General features: G+C 45.2%; 2 protein-coding genes and 1 long non-coding RNA gene across 6 annotated transcripts in view; 1 reads left to right on the top strand and 2 right to left on the bottom strand.

The window, feature by feature from the left end:
- The window catches only part of LOC116829311 (prosaposin-like), a 45,207-nt gene that overhangs the window by 18,024 nt on the left and 4,758 nt on the right, over positions 1–22,425 (top strand). Inside the window, exons 2-13 of one of the 4 annotated variants that reach the window (XM_032788070.2) lie at positions 4,510–4,643; positions 5,992–6,066; positions 6,381–6,506; positions 7,088–7,282; positions 8,533–8,676; positions 9,309–9,365; positions 10,731–10,739; positions 16,107–16,223; positions 17,727–17,828; positions 18,132–18,315; positions 18,532–18,695; positions 22,282–22,362. In XM_032788070.2, coding sequence (XP_032643961.1) covers positions 4,510–4,643; positions 5,992–6,066; positions 6,381–6,506; positions 7,088–7,282; positions 8,533–8,676; positions 9,309–9,365; positions 10,731–10,739; positions 16,107–16,223; positions 17,727–17,828; positions 18,132–18,315; positions 18,532–18,695; positions 22,282–22,362 — 1,388 coding nt within the window. Of the gene's footprint in view, positions 1–4,506; positions 4,644–5,991; positions 6,067–6,380; positions 6,507–7,087; positions 7,283–8,532; positions 8,677–9,308; positions 9,366–10,730; positions 10,740–16,106; positions 16,224–17,726; positions 17,829–18,131; positions 18,316–18,531; positions 18,696–22,281; positions 22,363–22,425 lie in introns of all 4 variants that reach the window. The other 3 variants (XM_032788069.2, XM_075072635.1, XM_032788072.2) reach the window with 3 other exon arrangements.
- LOC142047806 (uncharacterized) lies at positions 43–3,391 on the bottom strand. Its single transcript, XR_012657068.1, has 3 exons — positions 2,012–3,391; positions 1,377–1,921; positions 43–728 (listed from the first exon to the last, which is right to left on the bottom strand). It is a non-coding gene; the product is annotated as an uncharacterized LOC142047806 (long non-coding RNA).
- Positions 12,643–14,576, bottom strand: AVPI1 (arginine vasopressin induced 1). Its single transcript, XM_032788074.2, has 2 exons — positions 13,963–14,576; positions 12,643–13,399 (listed from the first exon to the last, which is right to left on the bottom strand). The coding sequence occupies exons 1-2, from the start codon at positions 14,253–14,255 to the stop codon at positions 13,234–13,236; spliced, it is 459 nt and encodes a 152-aa protein (XP_032643965.1). The 5' UTR covers positions 14,256–14,576; the 3' UTR covers positions 12,643–13,233.

The raw sequence follows: 22,425 nt of genomic DNA on the forward strand, positions 1-22,425 counted from the left end.
TACAATGTTAGTAGGAATCTGTTTGTTTTTTCCTAAAATGATTTGCAGTGTCTGTTTCTTTCCTGGGCTATGGTATCTTTCACTTTCTGCAATAATGAAGACTGTTTTCAAAGCCAAGAATTCATTTATTGAAAAGAAAATAACTTTGACAGACACACAACATTTTGGGAACCTAAAAGGGCAGGGGGGTGGGGTGGTGAACTGTACAGTCACAGATTTGAATATGTCCTGTCTAGAGTGCTGTGCAATGACTGCTGCACTTCAGGATGAAAATACTGCATGGTGATGGGGGTTGAGTGCAGAGGGTAAGGATCTTAGTTCTCAGGGGTGGTTGGTGAATGTACAGGTGTTGGGGGCAGCTGGTGGTGGTAAGAACCTGGATGCTGGGGAAGGGGGTTTGGAGCTGACATTGGGGCACAAGGGAAAGAGCTTTGGGACAGGGGGGCCAGCACAGTAGTGCTCTGCCTGCATGGCTACAAGTGACTGGATAGAGTCCGCTTGGCACGCCAGGTTGCTTATCAGCTGTTTTGTGCTTTTCTTCTTAGCTACTGTGTTTCTCTGGTGGATCCTGCTTTCCCTTTCCCTCCAGTCCTGCAGTTTTTTACACTCTCTGGCAGAGTGATCCATAACTGCTTTCAGCATGTCTTCTTTGCTTTTTCGCAGCTTCTTCCTGAGGTTTTGTAGCCTCTGAGCAGTGGATGATATGAGCAGTCGAGTAGTCAAGGTCACTTTTTGAAAGGCAAAAATGGCAACAGTTAACAGAGGCAGCATTGTTTATAATCTCACCCAGACAGTTATTCCCACACAGTGAAGTAGTTTACGGTCTTCACTTTAGCATACTTTTCCCATACCAAACAGAGCACCCACAACCCACAGCAGCCACGAAATGGTGAGTAAGGGGGACTGATTTCTTCAGGGATGTGCAGGAGTTTCTGTGCATTGGGGAAAGCAAACTGCTGCAGGGGGCATCTACACTGAACAGTCTCCCAACATTTTCCACAGGAGTTAATCCTGGAAGATATCTCGCTGCTGCGGGTAACCTGGGAAGAGCGGGTGGGTCTTCTACAGCAATGCCGATTCCACCCTGGCCCCTATGCAGTTTGCCTGTGTGCAGCAATGGTCCCCCCACCCCTTGCGGCACAGTGGCGCGGACACAGCCTGACTGGGACAAGGACCACAGTGGCTCTCCCTATAAACTTGCACAAGCGCATTGCCCATGCTCTGGCTGAAACTTCTGAAGAGATTACCAAGGCTGATTACCGTGATGTGATAGACCACATCCAATGGGCTATTCCACATCTAGGCATGCATGCATGCAGCCCTAACCCTCCCTCCTCTCCCGAAACATTTCCATCCTGAAAATAAAAGCCACTTACCGGGAACCCACTCCTCCGCTTGTCCTTCACCAAGTACCGGCTGCTGCGACTGGCTGCCTTCCTCCTGGCTTGAGAAGAGCTCCTGGCTGCATGCCTTCTGGGACTCTGGGGTATCTGCCTCCACCCCGGTACCCTCAGTCTCGGTTTCCTCCCCCTCCTCCTCCTCTTCTCCCTCCCTCTCCTCTCCCACCCTGCTCTGAAGTGTCCATCATGGTTGTCGGATTGGCAGTGGGGTCACCCCCAAGTATCGCGTCCAGCTCCTTGTAAAAACAGCAGGTCGTGGGGGCAGCACCTGAGCGGTGGTTTCCGTCACGGGCTTTGCAATAGGCACTCCGCAGCTCCTTTACTTTAACCCTGCACTGCACCACATCCCGGTCATGGCCCCTTTCCAGAATGGCCCTTGAGATCTGCCCATAGGTATTGTAATTCATATGGCTGGAGCGCAGCTGTGACTGCACAGCTTCCTCACCCCAAACACTGATGAGGTCCAGCAACTCAGCATTGCTCCATGCTGGGGCTCGTTTGGTGCGTGGAGGCCTGGTCACCTGGAAAGATTCTGATTGCACTCCAAACCTGGCTGAGCAAACAGGAAGGGGATTTTTAAAATTGCTGGGGCATTTAAAGGGCAGGGTCACCTGAGGCCAGGGCAGTAGAGTGCGAACTGATGAGCAGAGTGGCTGACCAGGCATTCTGGGATACCTCCGAATATTCTGGAGGCCAATTACAGCGCTTTTGGTGGCCACACTGGCGGAGCAGCGCTGCATGACCAGCGCGGCAATCATTATACCCCAGGCAGAGCAGGAGTACAGCCAGCACTGCAGCTAGGGAGATGCAGCGCTGTAAACCCACCACCAGCGCTGCAACTCTCCAGTGTAGCAATACCCTAGATGCTTGAGTTGCTGTGACGTAATGTTGAGAGCCACCATTGCTCTCTACCAATGTTTACAGCTGGCTTTTCAGTAAATACCTTTTAGTATTCTAATCTGTATAGTAAAATTGATCAGGAAGACTGTCTGTCTGTCTGTCTGTCTGTCTCTCTGTGGTCTCTCATAACTTATCCCTTGATGGCCCATCGGTAAAGGCAACAGTGCCATTACATCTGTAATACAGATTTTTAGCAGATTCAGGTAAAAGATGTGAGCATTCTTTTTGTATTAGATAGCGGAAGCCCTGAAACCATTCTCAAAGAAGGTGTTGCAGTGCAGCTCTACAGGTCTAGAGGTGCCATAAAGTACATGAGATGGAAGCTAGATGTGGTGTATGCAAATGACTTGTAGTAGGAGCCTTGGCAAATAGGTTGGGTGGATTGACAGTGCCCCCTTGTGAAAACTGCTGCTTTGCCATCAGGATGCATATTATGCCTTTAGCTTAGCCTGTCCCTTATCTTTCAGAGTCCTATGAGGGGAAAATACATTGTGAGGAGAGACCTCAATGTGTTCTTAGATGTTACAGGTGGGGGTGTCCTTTTAAAATGAATAAGCAGACCGAAATTCCAGATTCTTGATCAGCAGGCACTCTGCACTTTTGTAAATACTGGATTAATAATTCCTGATGAAGTCTCTCCAGTACTTCACAATTAACCTCTTAAGATATCTTGCTCATGAATGAATAGCATGTTTAGCTAGCATTGTGTGCTATGATGGTGGCTGGGGTTTTTTAACTGAAGAGACCCTTGAAGCTAAAGTGTGGCTTTTCCTTAATCTGTTTGGTTCTGTAAAGACTCTGCGCAACTGAGCTAGTGCAAACAAGAGTGTTTTGGAGAGGGTGGTGGTAACTAGGTGAAAACGTATTGCAAAATATAACTTGCACATCATACTGAAAGTAGCAGGCACAGTGACAGGTTTCAGAGTGTTAGTCTGTATCAGCAAAAAAAACAGGAGTAGTTGTGGCACCTTAGAGACTAACAAATTTATTTGAGCATAAGCTTTCGTGGGCTAAAACCCACTGCATCGGATGTATGGAGTTGAAAATACAGTAGGAAGATATCTCTCTCTCTCTCATACACACAGAGAACATGAAAAAAAAAAGTGGGTGTTACCATAGCAGCTGTAATGAGAGTAATTAAGGTGAGCTGTTTAAAAAAAAAAAAAAAAAAGTTTTTGTAGTGATAAGCAGGTGTGAGTAACAGTGAGCGGGGGGGGGGAGGGGAGCGGGAAGAATTAGCATGGCAGTTTTTACTTTGTATAATGACCCATCTACTCCCAGTCTTTATTCAATCCTAATTTAATGGTGTCTAGTTTGCACATTAATTCCAATTCCACAGTTTGTCTTTGGAGTCTGTTTTTGACATTTTTTGAGGGACATGGGGGAAATGGGAATTAGGGAGGAGGGTTGGATGGGGTCGGGGCAGTCAGGGCACTTGGAGCAAGAGGGTTGGATAGGGGGTTGGGTCCCGGAAGGGGGTGGTAAGGGGCCAAGGAGCGGGGGGTGGGACGGGTTGGATGGGTCAGAGATTCTGAGGGGGGCAGTCAGGGGGTGGGGGCCAGGCTGTTTTGGGGAAGCACAGTCTGCTCTACCAGCCCCTCCATCCAGTTTTACAACCCCAATGTGGCCCTCGAGCCAAAAAGTTTGCCCACCTAAGCTAGTATGAAACTAGCTTGTTTGCATTGGTGTCATGGTCTCCTTATGAGAAGACTATAGATCACACAGGTTAAGTATTGGGGCTGCTTCCCGAATAGTGATACTGCCCCTGACTAGTTCAATGTTCGGAAGGGTCGTTGCTATTCCATACCAGGTTTCCAAGTCTAATTTCCTTTGAGGAAAGATGGGGGAGTAGGGGAAATAAAGCAGCCCAGTTGGAGCACTGTGGTTCTTCAGAAACCCACACTTTAGAAAGCTTGTTAAAGAAGTGCTTAATTGATCTGATGGCATATTAAATTTTCAGAAATGTGTACATTAGAACTTAACATTTTGTTTGCGTTTGGAAGTATGGGTAGGGACTGGTAGTAGGTGGGAATGGGGGGTGATATGTGTATAAACGTGACTACAATCTGCGTAAGTTCCTACGCTAAAATGTAAGGGCATCAATGTCTTAAATCTATTTTAAAAAGCTAATTCATGTGGAGTAACTATTTACTTAGGGTATGAGAGACCTTCAGATATGCAATTTTGAAAATTTGCTTCTCTTCAGTAGCTGTGGCAAGCCCCCTCTTGTGGGAGAGAGACTGCGTGAAGGGTCCTGAGATATGGTGTCAGAATTTGCGGACTGCGTCACAATGTGGAGCTGTGAAACACTGTCAGCAAACTGTCTGGAACAAGCCTTCTGTGGTGAGTGTAATTGAGACTTGTTCCACTCTACCATTCAGCTCATCTGTGTTGTCATGTGCTGCTTAACTGTTCCTAAAGTTTGTGTTGGAATTGTAGAAGGAAGGTGCCATATGAATCTCACTCTTTTTCTAAATGTTTAGGCCATCAAAAATTTTTGCATCAAAGGCTTGGCTACAATATGTTAATTTAGATCTTAAAAAGAAATAGGATTTTCTTTTGTTAGCTATGGAAGGAAAGGAAGAACACTCTGCTAACTTCTGCCTATGTCAGTCCAATCACCATTTTGTAGAGTAGTAGGAGAGGGAAGAATAACCTAGAGACCGTATGAGCTATGTAAACTTATTCCTCTTATGCTTCCAGGAGTGAATCCTATAAACTTAATGCCTGGTGTCTAACATCCATTATGGCTGCAGAGATCTCATTGAGCCACACTAAATTTGAAGGTGTCACAATGGAAAAATAAATAAAATTGTAATTGTATATATGCCTGCAGTGTTTCCTAAGACTTTACTGCATTTTCTGTGGAAACTTATATTGTGACAATGACCTTCATCTCCATAATGGTATAATCAGTGCGCCTTCCAAATCTGTGTGCTTGAGAAAGTATGTTTTAATATGGTTAACATTTGTATATAAATGCATCAGGAAATGTGTTGGAGAGTCCAAGACTGGCTAATTCTACTAGATCATCTGTTTCCACCTCCTGCCCCGTTGTTTTACTCGGTTTTCTACAAACAGGACCAAAAATTGATTGAATACCATGCCCCAGAAGCAATGTTTTTAGCTTGATTTAAAAAAATTGGTTATGGGAAGATTTGGCTGTCTGACTCCCCACTCTTGCTAGTTTTGGACTACAGTTTTTGTCATTCTGATCTTATTTCTATTCTCCTTCCTCAATGCAAAATCAAACGGTGGCATGCTTTCCACCTAATTCCTAAACAGAGCAGTCAAAAACAATCTCAGGAGCCTTAATGTCTTGAAGGGGAAGGTGGAACAGGAAAGTCCCTCTAAGATAACCATATCAAAAGCAAATTTTCACAGTCATATGTGAAGTAGAACATGTTGTATTTGTGATATTTCTTACTGCAGTAGATGTGCTATTGCTTTGTTTTCTTCCACCCACATACATTGTTTTTGTATCTGACATCTATCTATCCTAGACACTGGAACTTGACACATTTGAAATGGCCTTGACTTTGGGATCGAACAGGAAGAGAATTGGCCTATTTTTTGGAAGAGGAAATAAAGCACAAAAGGCTTGAAAAATGCAATGTGCAAGGAAAACTTAGTATATTTATTAACTTTTAGGTCCCTCTGAAGTAACTTCTTTGTTTGTTTTTTTCCTCAGAAAAGCATCCCATGTGACTTATGTAAAGAGGTTGTAATAGTGGCTGGGAATCTCTTGAAGGACAATGGCACAGAGGTAAGCTTAAAGGCACTATGCGACTTCATTGTAATAGTTTTTATCCCCCAGGGAAGCGGGGTGATCTCCAAATGGGGCTTAAGGCTTTTATAAACTAGTATTGAAAGAAGTATTAGTGCAGTGAGTATCAACACTGGTGACTTTGGGAAGATCTGGTATTGGAGAGCAAAGACCTGTATCATCACACTCTACCCCACTTGAGAGTTCAAGTGTTTCCAGATTGCGTATAGTCATTCTCTGAGAATGAAGAACTGGCACATCTCTGTGCGGCTGCATGCATGAACACAGCCAATAACTCTCCTCTCATCTCATAGGGTGAGATCCGTTCTTATATCGAGAAGATATGTGAGTTCCTTCCTGACCAGGGCCTGGTATCTGAATGCAAGGAGTCCGTGGATGCTTACCTACCAGTTGTCATGGACCTGATCAAAGAAGAATTAGTAAGTTGACTGTAAATTTTTGAAAACCTTAAATTGAAAAACTATGCCACGTCTCTGAGTTTTGTCCCTTATAGGGTAAGTGGTGGGTGGGTTTAATCCTTTAAGAAGATACAAATGAGATTACTAACTCCCCTAATGTGCAGACCATTAAGTCATTACAATTAAAAAAAAAACAAAAACAAATCTAAGTAGTGGTGTATGTCTGGATTATGTCTTTCTGAAACCCGGTTATCCAAAACTCCTTGTTCTTAAAATTTGTCCTCGATCTCTCATCATTTCACTTCTCCTGATTAATGTAAATGTTCCCAATGTCCTGAAATGTCTTTGATATAAATTGGGTTAATACAATAATAGAAATTACAGCCAGAAAAGTTCTGTTCACTTGCCTATACAATGCTGCATTATAAATCCAATGGAAGGGTTTCCATTTCACAAAGATGCAGATTAGGGATTACAAGGAAACAATTAAGTTTAAATTCTGAAACCACTTTCTTGCAGTGAATCTTTGCTCAGTCTTTGAGATTGAATATGGCATCAGACTAGTGCTTTGTTTTTCTGATTTTTTCCTCTCTCATATTCAGGATAATCCTGAAGTACTGTGCAGTGCTCTCTGCTTGTGCCAATCCCTTCAGAAGCACCTTGCTGCAATGAAACTTCAGAAACAGCTCCAGTCCAACAAAATACCTGAACTGGACTTCTCAGAACTGGCATCTCCCTTCATGGCTAATGTGCCTCTTCTCCTTTACCCTCAGGACAAGCCCAAGCAAGAGTCTCAGGTAAGGATGCAGCATGTCTCTGGGCACAGGAGAAGTGAATGTGTGTTCCATTCAAGTATCCCAGTGGTCTTTGTAACAATTTATTGCTAATTTTGTGTTTTCAGGCAACTTTAGAAGTTTGGAAAGCCAACATGCATTTAACTAAGTGAATGCCACGCTACAAATTGCGTAATCGTATGAGTGTGAAATGGCCATTTTGCTGGCTATGCGATATTTGTTGTGATTTGTCTTCTGCATTATTATAGTCCGAGGTAATGATAGTGTCTATCATTAGGATTGCCTGACACTTTCCATGATAGGATCCTGCTTTTTAGTTGCTTATAACTTTGCCAAACTTAACTCTTTGGGATAAAACTCTTCCAGGCCAGGTGTCAGCCTCCAGCAGAATTATTCTCTTTGAAAGCTTCAACAAAAAAGGTCCAGGTGTTTCAGAGAATGGGATGAGGGAAAATGTTTTGACCATTTACTAAAAACAAAGTGTTGTGTTTTTTTGTTTTATAAAGTTTTAGTACCTCTGCAGGTTTTCGAGCAAAGGCTTGAAATTTGTCAGGGAAGTGCTTTTTTGCTGTTGCAGTAAAAACAAACAAACCCATATCTGGCCAAGTTATAAGCCTCTGAAAAATCTTAAGCTTGCAAGGCTCAATAGAAACTTGTTAGTTTAGCAACTAAATTCACTGAAGATTCTGTCTCTATTGAGCATGCTGCAGCCCAGGGCTGCAGGAGCTGAGGAGGACTTTCCCTGCAACTGCTTCTCCCAGTAGTACTAGACCTGAAAGCAAGGAGATGACTGAGACCCCCAGGAAAGAATCTCCCTGCTGATACCTTGTGAAAGACGAAGTAACCTGAGTCCAATGCTGAGGCAACAAGAACTGCCTTACAGAGAAGGAACAAGATGTGTTGTACAGGGAGTAGACCGGGAGCTGTAGGAGACAGACTGGAAGGGCCTGAGGCAGAACATTCCCCTCCAGAGCCAGGAGTCTCCGTATTCCTTAGCTGTTGGCAAATAGCTATGAAACCTGCTGACGGTGTGTATACCTGTCTCCCCTCAAATGGCTGGCGCACACAGTGAGGGCAGCAGACTATTCCTGTCAGTTACTCCATTAGCTCAAGTGTATTAGAACTTACGATTTTATAAAGTACTCTTTAGGAGAAGTGTTAAAGTTCATATCATAGAAGTGGTAATTGATACCAGCAACACAAGTCTGGAATAACAAGCGTTAAGATAGTATTTTCCTTTTCTCCCTTTTCAGGGGGCTGGGGATGTGTGCAAAGACTGCGTTCAGCTAGTCACTGATGTTCAGGAGGCTGTAAGGACCAACTCATCTTTTGTGACTTCCTTAATTGCTCATGCCAAGGAGGAGTGTGAACGCTTGGGACCTGCCACAGCTGACATGGTAACAAAATAATCTTCTGTTGATTGATTAAGGAAATTTGTCCGTAGTGGAGACATGAAATGACCTCCGTAAATGTCGGTTTTCAATAGGATTTATATTTGGTAGAAACAAGGTAGATAACATTAGGTGCAGCTCTTGGATTTAATTTGCTGGCCCAGCACTTACAAACCATAAGCTTTCTGATCCAAAAAAGCTTTCTGCTTCCTTCCTCTTCCCAAAATTAAGTCCTCACTCTAAGATGAGCATCTTAGTGTTTTGAAAAGCCTGGAGGATTGTGGCAAGTAATATCAGAGCTAATAACAATTACTGGGTGAGGTAATGGTGCAATAGTTTTAATATATTTTTCTTTCATTAAATAACAAAATGGGGTGATGGGGAACACATGATGTGCACAAGTCAAGACATTGTTTGACTGTGTCCAAAAGTGTCACATTCAAGAAACTGTAAATACACAAAGATAATCGCATAGCATGTGGCAAAATAGTACATATATGCAGGGGACAAACATATTGTTGTGGGAAACATTGCTTTGAATTTTCCAAGATGTATGTAATTTTACCATGATGTGGCATTAACAGTTGCATGTATGGGTAAAATGGTTTTGTTTACTGGCCTGTATTTCTCTCCCACAGTGCAAGGACTACATCTCCCAGTATTCAGACTTGGCTATTCAAATGATGATGCACATGGTAAGATCATATGACCTCAAATCTCCTCTTGGTATAACTTCTCTGTTTTGTGTAGCTTCCTCTTAACTTATTCTGGAGAATGGTCATACCCTAAGCCTTCTAAAGGTCATCAGGACTCCTCCAGATTCATTTTGAAGTGTGTAAACTTCATAGCTGAGGTCTTGAGATCCTTAATAAAGTCATAGTAGTATACTTGGCAACGAAAGTCTGAATTCATTCTTTAGCTGTTTCCCCTATGTATCTGTCACAGCCATTCTGAAGATACATAGACATCTTTGTTCTTGCAGACCTCGGAGTGCATGTAATAAATGACTTTTAAATCTTCCATTGTGTTTACTCTCTCGAACGTGGCTACTTTTTCACCTCTATGCCAAAAATGCTTCTTACAGATACCAGAACTGGTCGGTCCCAGGGACCTGACTTGATAACACAACCTGGTTGATGGAATGGATGTGTCACATCCCCATGGTAGTAAGCATTGTCAGAAGAATGGGGTTTCCAGATAGCTGAAGTTCTAATGCAGTGGAGAATAAATTTGGGGAGTATGCAGTGGAGAATAAATTTGTTGTTCCATTGATACAGGCATTGTGTACAAAAACGCATAAATTTTGTTTGCAACCGCATACAGAGCACTTTTTCATCCAGGGATTGCAAAGCACTTTACAGAGACTGGTTAGCACTATTATCTCTGTTTTAAAAATAGAGGAACTGAGATACTGGGATGTGTCCAAAGTGACGCATTCACTGGCAAGGTAGATCTGTGAATAGAGCCCATGACTGACTTGAACACTTGTTTTTAAGCAATAGACATGCTATCTCGCTTTAAATAACCTTACTTAAATTGTGTTCAGCGTGTCTAAAGGCTTGAACTTGACATTATATTGTGAGCCTCTTGTTTTGGAATTTGTCAGTTAGAAATCCCTTTCAGGAGTTAAGGGCACCCTTTAATTGAAATGAACATTTAAATTTTCTTTTTTGCATAAAGTTGGCTTCAAATTTTCAGTTGTAACTATTGCATCTGGGCAGTATTTCAAAACTGGAACATGAACACATTTAACGTTCTGGTTTGCTCCGAGCAGTGTTCACATTTTGTCTGGATATAATCTTTCACAGGGTGCCTCATCAATGTGATAGCTTAAAAAATGTGCTACGAGCTATTCTGGGGTGAGCAATTAACTAAATGAAGGGTCGTCCTTGCACTGCCTACCTCATGCATAGAGGTTGGGGCACTAGCAAGATTTTTTTTTTTTTTTTGTAAAAACCATGTACACAGTTCAGCTGCTTGAGGTTTTTTCCTTTAATCAAACTGTTATGTCTTTCATTTCATATTTTTCTTTCTCTGTCTCCAATCTCCTCTGTCAACAGCAGGACCAGGTATGTGAGTAACTTGCCTGTGGTGGTGCCTTGCTTTTCAGCTACAGGGCTGTAGTTCACCTCTTGCTAATTAGTTGTGTATGTGATGTGGCTGCCCTCAGCTTTGACAGATACAAGGGATGTTTGGGGGTGGAGTGAAAAAGAGAGGGGAGAGAGATCTCCAATGAACAGGTCATGATTCCTGCTCCTGACATCAGCTCTTCATTAAGATTTCAACCTAATAGTGGAACCACCAGTGGAGCGGATTGCTTTTCCTGGGGTAGAGGTGAAGATGTAGGAAAATCTTGACACTGCCTCTAATCAGTTTCTGTTTTCACTCTTGAGTCCTTGAACTCTAAGATGAAGTCAGTGCTGTGACTGGTTTTCTTCTAGGATGACCTTTATAGGTCAGGGCAATAGTTGTAGACAGTCACAGTATGTGAATTGGCAAAAAGATAGAGGGCCTTCAAATTTCCACTCTTCCAATGCCTCTTAGTTTCCTATTTAGGAAAGTCCTGGGGAGACCTTGTGTCTGTCATGTTTCAATGAGAACATGTTGCATGTATGTGGTGCTGCTGTAGCATTAATACCTTGAAACGCTTATAGTGCATGAACTAGGGAACTCGACTAAAGGCAGTGCTTGGCTGAGCTGAATCTATGTAGTCTGAGGTATTGCTTCTACCTGTGCATGGAAGTCTTACAGGCAAGGGGCATGATAAATAAAACTGTGTGGCATTGAAGCAGTAAACCTCCATTGTCTGAAGTTGTTTCCCTTGTTAAAGGATGGAGATGGAAAAACACTTTATCTCCCTTTCTATTACCATTTGATGGTCAGACTGCCCATGTAGTGGGGGAAGAGGGCAGTCTGAGTATGACCACATCTAAGCTAGACTGCTTTTTCTGCTAGCCTCTGGTGCTGACAAGAGTTTGCCAAAAACCTGTTTGGAAACGCAATCCTCTAGCTTTGTACCCTATGCTGTTGTAAGTGCTGTCTGTTTTCACTGTGTTGGCATGACGGGTCCTATTTGAACAATTGTTCACTTTCATATGCCTGGCATTAGTGTTTTTTTGTAGTTAGTAGTACTACCAGTTTCAAAGGACTCAGGACTTCTAGTTACATCTGTGCGTTTCAAACAGGAAATCAGCTTCTAAAAACTTCCCCATCTGAAGGGGGAAAATATTCTGGACATGTTTCTAACTCACTTTTATGGCATCATAAAGTGCACTTAGGGCTATGAGTGTTCTAGGACTGCAGGTCGTAGGGTCCTGGGTTCTATTAAAGTTTAGATAGCACTTCCTCTTGACCTTTCCCCAATCCTGTATTAACCATACACAGGATGGAGCAAACCGTAGTAAACCTACCTTGGGAGAAGAGTGGGGCAGGAAGTGTCTTTAGTTCAGAGAATAAACTCGTCTTTAAGAATTTCAGCCCAGTTCATTGTGGGACATCAGCCTAAGAGGCCCGGCCATCCTTCTTCCCCTCTCATCTCACTGCTTCCTCCCCAGTCCCTTCACAAACTCTTCTTTCTGGATTCTAGGTATGTGGGAAATGTCCATGAAGGGGGTGGGTGGGAGAGAATGCAGTCCCTTTTACACAGTAAGCTCTCCAATTCTGGTGTCTGTCTATAGTACATACAGTAGCTTCAGTCTTGGTGACGTTCCCTCCCCCACCCCCCCCACCCCCACTATCACCCCCTTACTCTCACAGAGATTGTGGAGCACACAGCAAAGCCCAATTAAGGCCCAGCGCCGCGTCCACAGGCCCCCCACACCCGTTCGTAGCCTCCCCTCCAAACCCTGCCGGGACCCGGGATCCCTCCCCCACCCCCCCCACCACTAGGCTGAGCCCCCAGCTGGGCTGCTGTCCTGAAGCCAGAGAGCCTCCCTGCAGAGGGGCCTCCCCACTGTGAATGGGTCAGGCCTTCAGTAAATCCTAGCAGCACAGCCAGGTCATGCGCAGGCTTTTATTACACAGTTTGTCCCACTGTATGCGACAAGCATCAAGTGTTTTCCTAGGGCTGAGGCTCGGGGCTGCCCCTAGGAGGCTGGGGCTCTCCTATAGGACTTTGGCACCCTAGAAAGCCAGCTCTGGGGCTGAGTGACACACTTGCCCCACACATACCCCCAGCTGGGCTGGGGGTGGGGGAAAGGCTGCCTGCTTGGAGTCACTCCCAAGGCTCAGCAACACTCAGGTGCCAGAGGCCCTGGCCCCTGACCAAAGGGCCTTCTGGGCAGTTAGTGTTGGATTGGGGGAGTGAGGGGGGCTGCAAAGGCCCTCTCACAGCCCAGGCTGCAGCTGTCCTCTGCTGGCTGCTCCCCCCATGGACCCCTCCCTCCCTGTCTCTGATCCCCTCTCCCTTCACCAATTGGGGGATGAAGTGGGGGAATCTGCAGCTGCTTGGCCCAGCTCTAGCCAGCGGGGAGAGAATTCACACACACGCCCCCTGCGTCTCTGCCAGTTTGTGGGGCTGAGCCTGGCCAGGCAGCTGGGAGCTCCCAGTGCCAGCTGCCCCACTCACTGCTGGAGCTGGTGCAGGTACCCTCTGGGCCCTGGCCCCCTCTTCCTCCACCTGGTCCTTGGACTTTTCTTCCTGGCGCCAGGGCACTGCCTGTCCCTGCTGGGCCCCTCCAGCCTCGTGCTGCTGCCGGGGTGTGCGTGGGGGGAGATGCACTCCTCTAGCCTGTAGGGGAACAAACAGCCAGTGTGAGGGGCAGTGGATGCCTGGCCAGGAACATGGGGCATCCCTGCCCCAGGGGCTATGCAGCTGCTTTGGGCTCCCGGTGAAAGGATGGAGCTGGAGTTGCTGCAGAGGGCAAAGGTGATCCCTAGCCGAGGCTGCCCCTCCAGTCATGCCCTCCCTATGGCCCCGCTGCGTGGGGGCTCCCCTCCTGGGCTAGGGTGGACGTGAGCCAGGAACGGGTTTGGATTGGAGTATTACATGCCCACCCCCAGTGCTGTGAAGGGGTGAGGCGGCAGGTCCAAAGAAGGGCCCTGGCACTGTGTCCGGGGGTAGCTCATTCAGTCTATCCTGTGCCAGCCCCTGAATATCACAGGCCAGGTGCAACCGCACCAGGGCCTGTCGGGTGACCTCCCACTGCACCCCTTTTCCCCAGAGCCCCACCCCACTGTGCAGTCTCCCCACAGGAGGCTGTGCTGGCTGCTCCACATGCTCAGGGCCCTCAGCCCGGTTTCAGCTCCATGTGGGTGCTGCTCCCCCGGCCTGAGCCAGTGCCCAGCCTGTACCTTGGGTTGCTGCTGTCCTGAGCTGCTGGGCTCAGCTGGGATGGCTGCTGCCACCACCTCCTCTGCCTGCTCCTGAGTTGGCGCAGGGCTTGGGCTGTGCGCCGGTTGCCCCCGTACTCCCAGACCAGCTGGGCACGCTCCTCTGCCCGCTCATCCCCACTGCTCCTGAACAGGCTCCGCAGCTGCAGCAGCCCCACGTCCTGGAAGATGTTGGCAGAAGCTCTTTTCCGGGCACGGGCCTCAGGAACCTGGCACTGCAGGGGGTCGCATGCCACAGAGGCTGGGGTGCCCATAGGTCTGCCCCTGTGGGAAGGAAGGGAACAGGATGAGGCTGCAAGAAGGGATTTGGCTCCCCTCTCCCTCGTCAGCCTGCATCCCCTGGGGACTGCCTGCTGGCTCCCCACCCCTCGGCTGACTCCTCCGCCTACATGGGACGGGAGGGGTACAACCTATGGGATTTTGCAACCTGCACCTATGAGCTCTGCCCAGTGCCGCGGCTAGCGCGTCAGTAGCCAGGAGTCAAGGGCAGAGCGAGCTCGTTTCCTGCCTGGCTGTGCTGCCTTTCCAGGACCCAGAGGTTCCCCGCTTTTTCCTGCTTCTCTGCCCCACTTCCTGGCTGGCTGAGCAGGGCTGGACCGGAGCCTGCGTCCCCTGGACACAACAGCCCCGTAGCCCTCCGCCAGCCCCAGGACAAGTGGGGGCCGCCGCGGTCTCCACGGGCCGCGAGCAGCGGGTGTCGCGCTCCAGTGCCCGCTGGCCCCGGGCTCTCCGGGTGCGTCTACACGGCGTGACACTGGCAACCCCGGGGCTGGCCGGGGCTGGCCCGCGCCGGCCGCCTCGGGCTCTTCCATGGGGGTTTGGCCCGGGCTGTCGGGCCCCGGGGGGACCCCAGAGCTCCGGCCCTGGNTGGTCTGAGCACAAATGTCACAGATTCAGCTCAACTGTGTTCAGTTGCTTGGTTACTGTCATGTAGATGTGAGTTCTTAAGGGAGCACTATCACTTTGAATTTTAGTCTAAAGAAAAATGCTATCCTTTAGTGCTTTGTGAAGAATCAACACAAATGGGATGTTGGTAACAGTTGTAAAATGCACAAAAATAAACAGAAGAAATAATTTTTTTCCTCTCATCTTTGTTAATAGCAATAGTAAGTGTCCACTATAATAGTAACAGGGGAGTGACCTCTCTTTAAATTGTTGGTGTGCCCATTTGAACACTTTTGCTACCCTGTACTGCAGCAAGATTGGAGGAGATAGCTGTAATCCATTCACCATCATTTGGATTGCTGAGCTGAAATAGTCGCACTGTTGCAAAGAACTGAAGCAGAATGGTTCTTGTACCACAGGGCAGGGCTCAATACAATAACCTACCTTTGCAGAGCCATGTTTGGTGATGATCAAGAGCTTTTGCTTCTATTTGATTTGCTCCTTCCTCTGTATGATTTGATTAGTAACTTGAGTATCTGCAAGATTTATACTATAAAACCCAAAGCCTTGTGTACAAATAACTGGTTTCTGCCTAGCTTTTTTTCGTTTTTTTGCATTTCTTAAAAAATTAGAAGTATAGGCTACGTTCTGTGCTACTGTAGGGATGGTATATTATAACTGCATAAAAGTGATCTTGTTGGAAGCATCGCTTCATGCCAACACTTCTTATTTACAGAATTAATCAAATGATTTTACAGAAAATAGTTGATTTTGTGGACGTCAGTCAGTCTTGAACTTCCCAGCATTTCTTGAATCTTGCACAAACTCCATAGAGTCCAGATAAAATGTATTCTTCGCTCAAACCTTCATAAGATTAAAGGGGGAATAGCAGAATATCCTCTCTACTGTGATCCCATTGGCTACTGAAGAAGATGCATGTCTTTTAAGGAGTTGGTCATTTGCAAATACCTAAGAATTAGCCCTAAATCCCCATTAAAAATGACTAAACCTGATCAGTTTGTCTTGCCTATAACAGTAATGGCCAAAACTTTTGTTTCCTTCCAGAATAGTTGAATTTGAGAACAATCTTGTATTACTGCTTTTTCAATTCTGAACTATCTTTTCCCCCTTTTTATGGAGTCTGTGAGGTTAAATAAAATCTGTGCAGAATCTCTTAAATTCTGTCTTTAGCTGATGTGTGCTGATCCCTCTCTCTCCAGCAACCAAAAGATATCTGTGCCATGGTTGGATTCTGTCCTTCCCTGAAAACTGTGCCCCTCCTGACTCTAGTGCCTGCAAAAGTGATGCAGGAAGTGAAGATGGAACCTGTGGAGGAGGTAAGATGGGGCTTTCAACACTACCTGCTGTTTTTTTGTGAAAGGACAAAGGCTACTTGAGCCAGATGATGAAGCAAAGCTATATAGATGTGTGCAGACTTTCAGACTTCTATTTCAGTGCACAGAATAATACGTCTCCTAGCATATTAAGCTATTGACCATCACTGGTTGGAGTTTTAGTTTACGAAGCTGCTTCCTTTTGGAGAGTTGCATTTTGGGGCAGGCACAGAGCAAAGCTGGGAGGTACCATTTTAACCTTTTAGTCAATTATGAATTTTAGTACAGCACTAGCTATGGCCAGGATGTCTTTCAGTTGCCTATAGCTTGAATTTTGAACAGCATTTTTTCAAGCATTATTAGAAGCACTTGGCCTTATTGAGGACTAAACCTTTGATAAAATTGAAGTTTAGCCTATGTTTGGTGTTAGATGCTTTTGGTGTTTTTACCTTTCTAAAAAAGGCAGTATTCATACGTGTAACTCAATCAGCTCAATTTATATTTTGTTCAAACTTTCTGAAAATCAGTTCCCTGTCACCTTTTGTCTAAGGTGAAGGATAAGAAACTTCAGCCCAAAAGAGAAATCTTTTTTCAGATAGTTACAATGCACTGGAAATGAGGACTTTTGAAAAGAATGTCTTTGACAGTATTCTCTCTGGTACAGGAAACTGGAGGATGCTTGTGGCTCAAATTGATTTGATCCTGAAGATCCCAGTGAGCTCTGTAGATTTTTAAAAATCAATGCAGATAATAGAAACAAAGTAATTGGAATGGGGAAAAATCACCTGGATCAGTGGTTCTCAAACTGTGGGTCAGGACCCTATTGTAATGGGGTCACCTGAACTGGCATAGACTTGCTACCCGGGGTTGAAGCTGAAGCCCGAGGTCCGCAGCCCTGGGTGACAGGGCTCAGGTTACAGTCCCTGTGCTTGGGGCTGTAGTGTGCCGCCTGGTCTCTCCTCCCCCCCCCCCGCACTGGGGCTCAGGCTTTGTCGGCTCCCCTCCCCCTCAAGACAGGCTCAGGCTTCTGTCCCCCCGCACCCACCGAGGTTATGTAATTTCTGTTATCAGAAGGGGGTCATGGTGCAATGAAGTTTGAGAACTCCTGGCCTAGGTGTACACATTCCCTTGCCTTTGCAGGTTTCAGTCCACTTCACAAAAACTTTTCATCCAGTATTAAACCAGGCAAGAAGTGACCTTTCTTTTGAAGACCCTTTTGGAACTTACAAATAGACTTCAAATTTCAGTTCACCCGTGGCTCTTTGTCCATACTGGCTCTATCATGTGCAGCTCACTTTCAGCAATTTATCAGTGATAATTAGTGTTAGTTTTCACTTGTAGCAATTTACTTTGTCATCTCATGAAAATCTAATATAGGAAACAAGCTGTCATGCTGCACCTGAACAAATTTCACATTTGGTTGGTGACAGTCTCTTTTCTGGATCATTTTTAACTTTAAAATGTTAATGCCGTAATCATCTTCTATAAATATTACCTTATGCTCAGATGCAGAAAAACCTGGTGCAAGCTGAAACCTTGTCTGTTTGCGATATATGTGAGACAATGGTGAAAGAGGTGACCGACCTGCTGGAGAACAACAGGACAGAGGTGTGGAGTTGGTGCAAAGGACAATTTGTATACTGTGATATTTTGAAATAGAACTTGTACTAAATACTTGCTGGAATGATGCGGTTCCTTGCTTGGAGCATGTACCACTGCTGTTATAGGGGTGGAGGGAGAGTTGGTATGTGGTAACTTGTATTGCCTAATAGTACGTTCTGGGTTTCTCATGCTCCTGGAACAGTGAGATCTCTGTCCCCCTCTTCAGTGGGATCAAGGACATAAATGGGTACTACTGGGATTGATTCCATGGGTTCTTCCTTCTCACCATCATCCACTCTCTCATTCCAGGAGGAAATAGTGTTTGAAATGGAGAAGCTCTGCTCCGTGTTCCCTCAAAGTATCAAAGACCAGTGTAAGGACTTTGTGGAAACTTATGGCAAAGCTGTCATTGACATGTTGTTGGAGGCAACTAATCCCGAAACTGTATGCATCATGCTGAAATGTTGCACAAGCCGCAAGCCTTCTCCTGAAGGTAAGCACTGGGTAACCACTATTGAGTATTAAATATTGAGTGTGATCAGATTCCCCTGTAGGGACTGTCTTTTACTATACTATTTACCTGGACCTTAATTGTTAGCCTCTTGGCTACTCTCCAGTCTCAGAACTGGACTAGCTTCAAGATAAGAGGTTTTCAATATAATAACTCTAACAAAAAATGCTAATGGTCAGTCTGTCTATTTTTGTTTAGTGAGAATTGCTTCAGAGCCGTTGCAGGCTGGTGACTTCTGTGACGTGTGCAAAATGGTTGTACATTACTTAGAGAAGCAACTCGAGAAGAATGCTACAGGAGCTGAAATTGAGGCTGCACTTGAAAAAGTCTGTCACTTCCTACCAAAATCTATCAGTGAGGAGGTAAAGTACCTTATGTGGGGAGGGTAAATAGACATAAAAGTGATAACTTAGCCATTACGAGGCTAGAGGATCTGAGGGCTAAAATCTATGCTCTGTCACCTATCGGAGTGCTTTTTCTCTACTTTGACCCTTTTCCCTTCAATAGATTATCCTTTCTAAAACCCAGCTGGGACCAAATTCTTGTGCACTGTGCCTGGATATTAATGTCCAAGTCTTCACAGTGACTTTTTTTTTCTGTGCTTGAGATGGCTCACTGCCTCCATCTGTGGCAGGTAATATTTGAAATATTATGGAAGGGCTCATGTGCCACTGACTGCTTTGAAACTAGCCACAGTACAACTGAGACTCTGGAGTGTGTTTTTGGTTTTAAATTGCCCCAAATTGGCAGCCTGATCCCTGTTGGGATTTCTCTGGTGCTTGGTATCAAAGGGTATAAGCTTCCTTTTTGTTCATAGTAAATCACACGAGTGAGGAGGAAGCTTGATCTCTGGCAGATCAGATGGCAGCACCTGCCTCTGGATATGTGGCAGCCTGCGTTACAATCAGAAAAAAGAGCAGTACAAATTGGATAAAGGTATAAAACCAACTAGCCCAGCAAAGCAGTAGAAAGTCAGAATTCACACTTGACTTGTATGAAAATACTGCCAATTGTCATGCTAAAGCAATTAATGATCAGTCAATTGCAGTAAGTATAATGGTTACAGTGAAGGACTTTGTCCCTTCTCTGGAGGGTAAAGGAGCTGGGGGGTTGTCTGCTGTCCCGTCCTGTTTAAAAAAACACCTTTTATATTGAGATGCAAGTTGCTGGATTGTTTCTCTGTTAGCTTTCTTGGGAAATTTGTAATGACTACAGTTTGTGATGCCCCTTATCTGAGGTGGAGGGGTTGGAACAGATCACCTGTTAGACTGCCTCAGCCTTTTGGTACAGTTTAGGGGATTAACAAAGTTGTCAGTAGTATACTGGCTCATGAGTTAGCAAAAGGCAACGTGTTAGTACACAGCTTAAGATATCCTGGCAAACCTTGATTGGATGGCTGAAGAGTGCTAATTGGTTATAGTCTTTCACATAGACCCAGTAATGGATTTGGACTGGTAACCTGTGACTAAAAGCAGTTATAAGTTGTTGGCTGTCCAGTGACTCCTGTAAAGTGAGCTGGTAATCAGCCCATGTCACAATTGGCAACCTTGTTAGAATTCTCAGCAGAAATCCTGGACTTAATGGTCATGGAGACTGATCATCTTCTCACCTTTTAAAGATGGTATCTCCAGTAGAAGGCTGAGGGGTATTGATGCAGTGGAGCTTGCCCTGCTGCTGCCTGTGTTCAACCTGTTGAGTTTCCATTTCAGATACTGGCATAATCTCATCAATTACACTAAAATTTGCTTTAAAAAAGTTGAGCAGACTTTTCTCTCCATAGTGCTGTGATTGTCCTTGGAATACTTTTGTGTGTACTCTGCCTCTCCTCCACCCTTCTCAGTTCTTTCATGCTTGTGATTGTATTCTAAGCTGCTGCTCTGAGGTTTAGCTTCAGTGGCAGATCCGATTTAGTGCTCCTTCCAAATAGCATACAGACTGATGGTAAAACGTATTGCGTCAGTGAACACTCTTTGGAGGAGGGGAAGGTGTGTCTTGTAAATTTTTTCAATAAATCCCTTCACATATCACAATCTAAGACAACAAATGTTAGTAAAAAAAAAAAAGGTTGCAGGGAGGGGGAGAACTTTAAATTATACCCCAAGAAAGGCCTGTTAATAGAACATAAGGACTATGTTAAAAATCACTATTAATAAACAAAAATCAAGCAGAAATCAATACACCAACTTTGTTGTGTCGAAAATGAGGCCTGATTGGTGGACAGAATAACAAAAGGATGAGCTAGTCCTTAGCCAATTTTTTTCCCCAAAACTTTGTTTACCTCCCCATCCTGGTTGCCTCCACCACCATCTCCTGGACCCCCAGCATTTGTTGTTCCAATCCTGAGAGGTGACTTGACCAGGTCAGAGTGAGGGATCAGATCACATTGCTGCCTCCACCAAGTCTGGCTGAATCATGAACACCACCTGGGATGTGAAACTTTGGCTTTGTCTCAACTACACTGTTTTTTTGTCAACAAAAGGCGGCTTTCATTGACAAAACAGTGGCAGTGTACACGCTAAATGCCGATGTAACTCCCCTGCTATGTCAACATGCTAAAACAGCCTCAATGTGAGGCGTAGGGCTTGTCTGTATAGTTAGGGCAATGCAGTGTCTGTGTAGACACATGTTCCCTACACTGGCTGTTGGTTATCATTTTTGTCAATTTCACAGTGAGCGGTGAAACCTGACAAGAAGGCCGGGCAGCTAGAGTCCAGCGACCCTCTGCTCCCAGTGGGGAGTCCTGCGGTTGCTGGATCCTGCTCCTAGTGGGGAACAGTTGTTTTGTTAATTTTGTGGCTCTGGAGGGGCAGCCAAGCTCCTGGTAGGGAGCTGCCAGCAGAGCTGAGACCAGGCTCCCATGCTGCTCCTCTTAGGTCGGTGGAAGCACTCCTGGTGAGGATGCATGCCACTGCCCTATGGAGGGTAGAGTGCACATGGGCCACTGCAGTAATGCAGTGACTGTAAATCGACCTAAATAGGTCAACTTACCTTTGTAATGTAGACATATCCTTTCTCTCTTCTCACAGTCCCCACATATCCTCTTCCTTCCCTGCCTTGTTTCTTCTGTTTCCTCTCTCTCCTTTTTCCTACTGTCCAATAAGTCTGGCTTTAGGCCTCTAAACAAAAAAGCTAAAATGCAATGCCCCAAACAGCCTGATGCCAGTATGAGTTTGTCAGGTGTCAGGGTGACCGATAAGACTCTGCTGTGTGTGTCTCTCTCAGCAGTGAGGTTGAAAGTTAACATCAGAGAGACAAGCTGCATTTTCTGTCTGTCCTTTTCTCTTCTCTTGCTTCATCTTAAAGGAAGTGGATTGGACTTCAGCAACAACAGCTCCAGCCAATCCTGACTAATTTCTTCCCTTTTCCTCAAAAGGATAGTTATTGCCATCTTAGTATTGTCTAAATGACAGTTGAACAAGGGGAGATTTCCTTCTATAAACTCTCCAGCTGAAGGGAAAAGGAACAACCAGCAATGTTACAATAAAAGCCTTACTTAATACTTTTGCATTTCAAATGCTTTAACCATTTTTCCTTCTTTTCTGTAACTTAAAAAGGAAAGTTATTTACCTTGGTACTAAACAGGCTAAAGCAGGGGTTCTCAAACCGGGTGTTGGGACCCCTCAGCATTGTGAAGTTCTTACATGGGGGGCGGTCCCGAGCTGTCAGCCTCCACCCCAAACCCCACTTTGCCTCCAGCGTTTATAATGGTGGTTAAGTATATTAAAAAGTGCTTTTAATTGATAAGAGGTGGTCGCACTCAGAGTTTGCTGTGTGAAAGGGGTCACAGTACAAAAGTTTGAGAACCACTGAGCTAAAGTCTCTATATATCAAACCCAAATGTTGTTTAACACAATTGAACGTTACAGTGACAGGGTCTTAACACCTTTTAGCTCACATATTCCATCTAAATTAATACAAAATGTCTCAACCATCTGCGTCTTGTTACAGTGTGTTCAGTTTGTGGACCAGTATGAGCCGCTGCTTGTGACGCTCTTGACAGAGATGATGGACCCAACTTTTGTGTGCAGTGTAAGTAGTGCGTGCAGCTAACAATTTCTGTATAGAATAAGCTCTCCAAGGCAGGCACTGGGC

Source organism: Chelonoidis abingdonii, chromosome 15 (genome assembly GCF_003597395.2).
Source record: "Chelonoidis abingdonii isolate Lonesome George chromosome 15, CheloAbing_2.0, whole genome shotgun sequence".
Lineage (NCBI taxonomy): Eukaryota > Metazoa > Chordata > Testudines > Testudinidae > Chelonoidis > Chelonoidis abingdonii.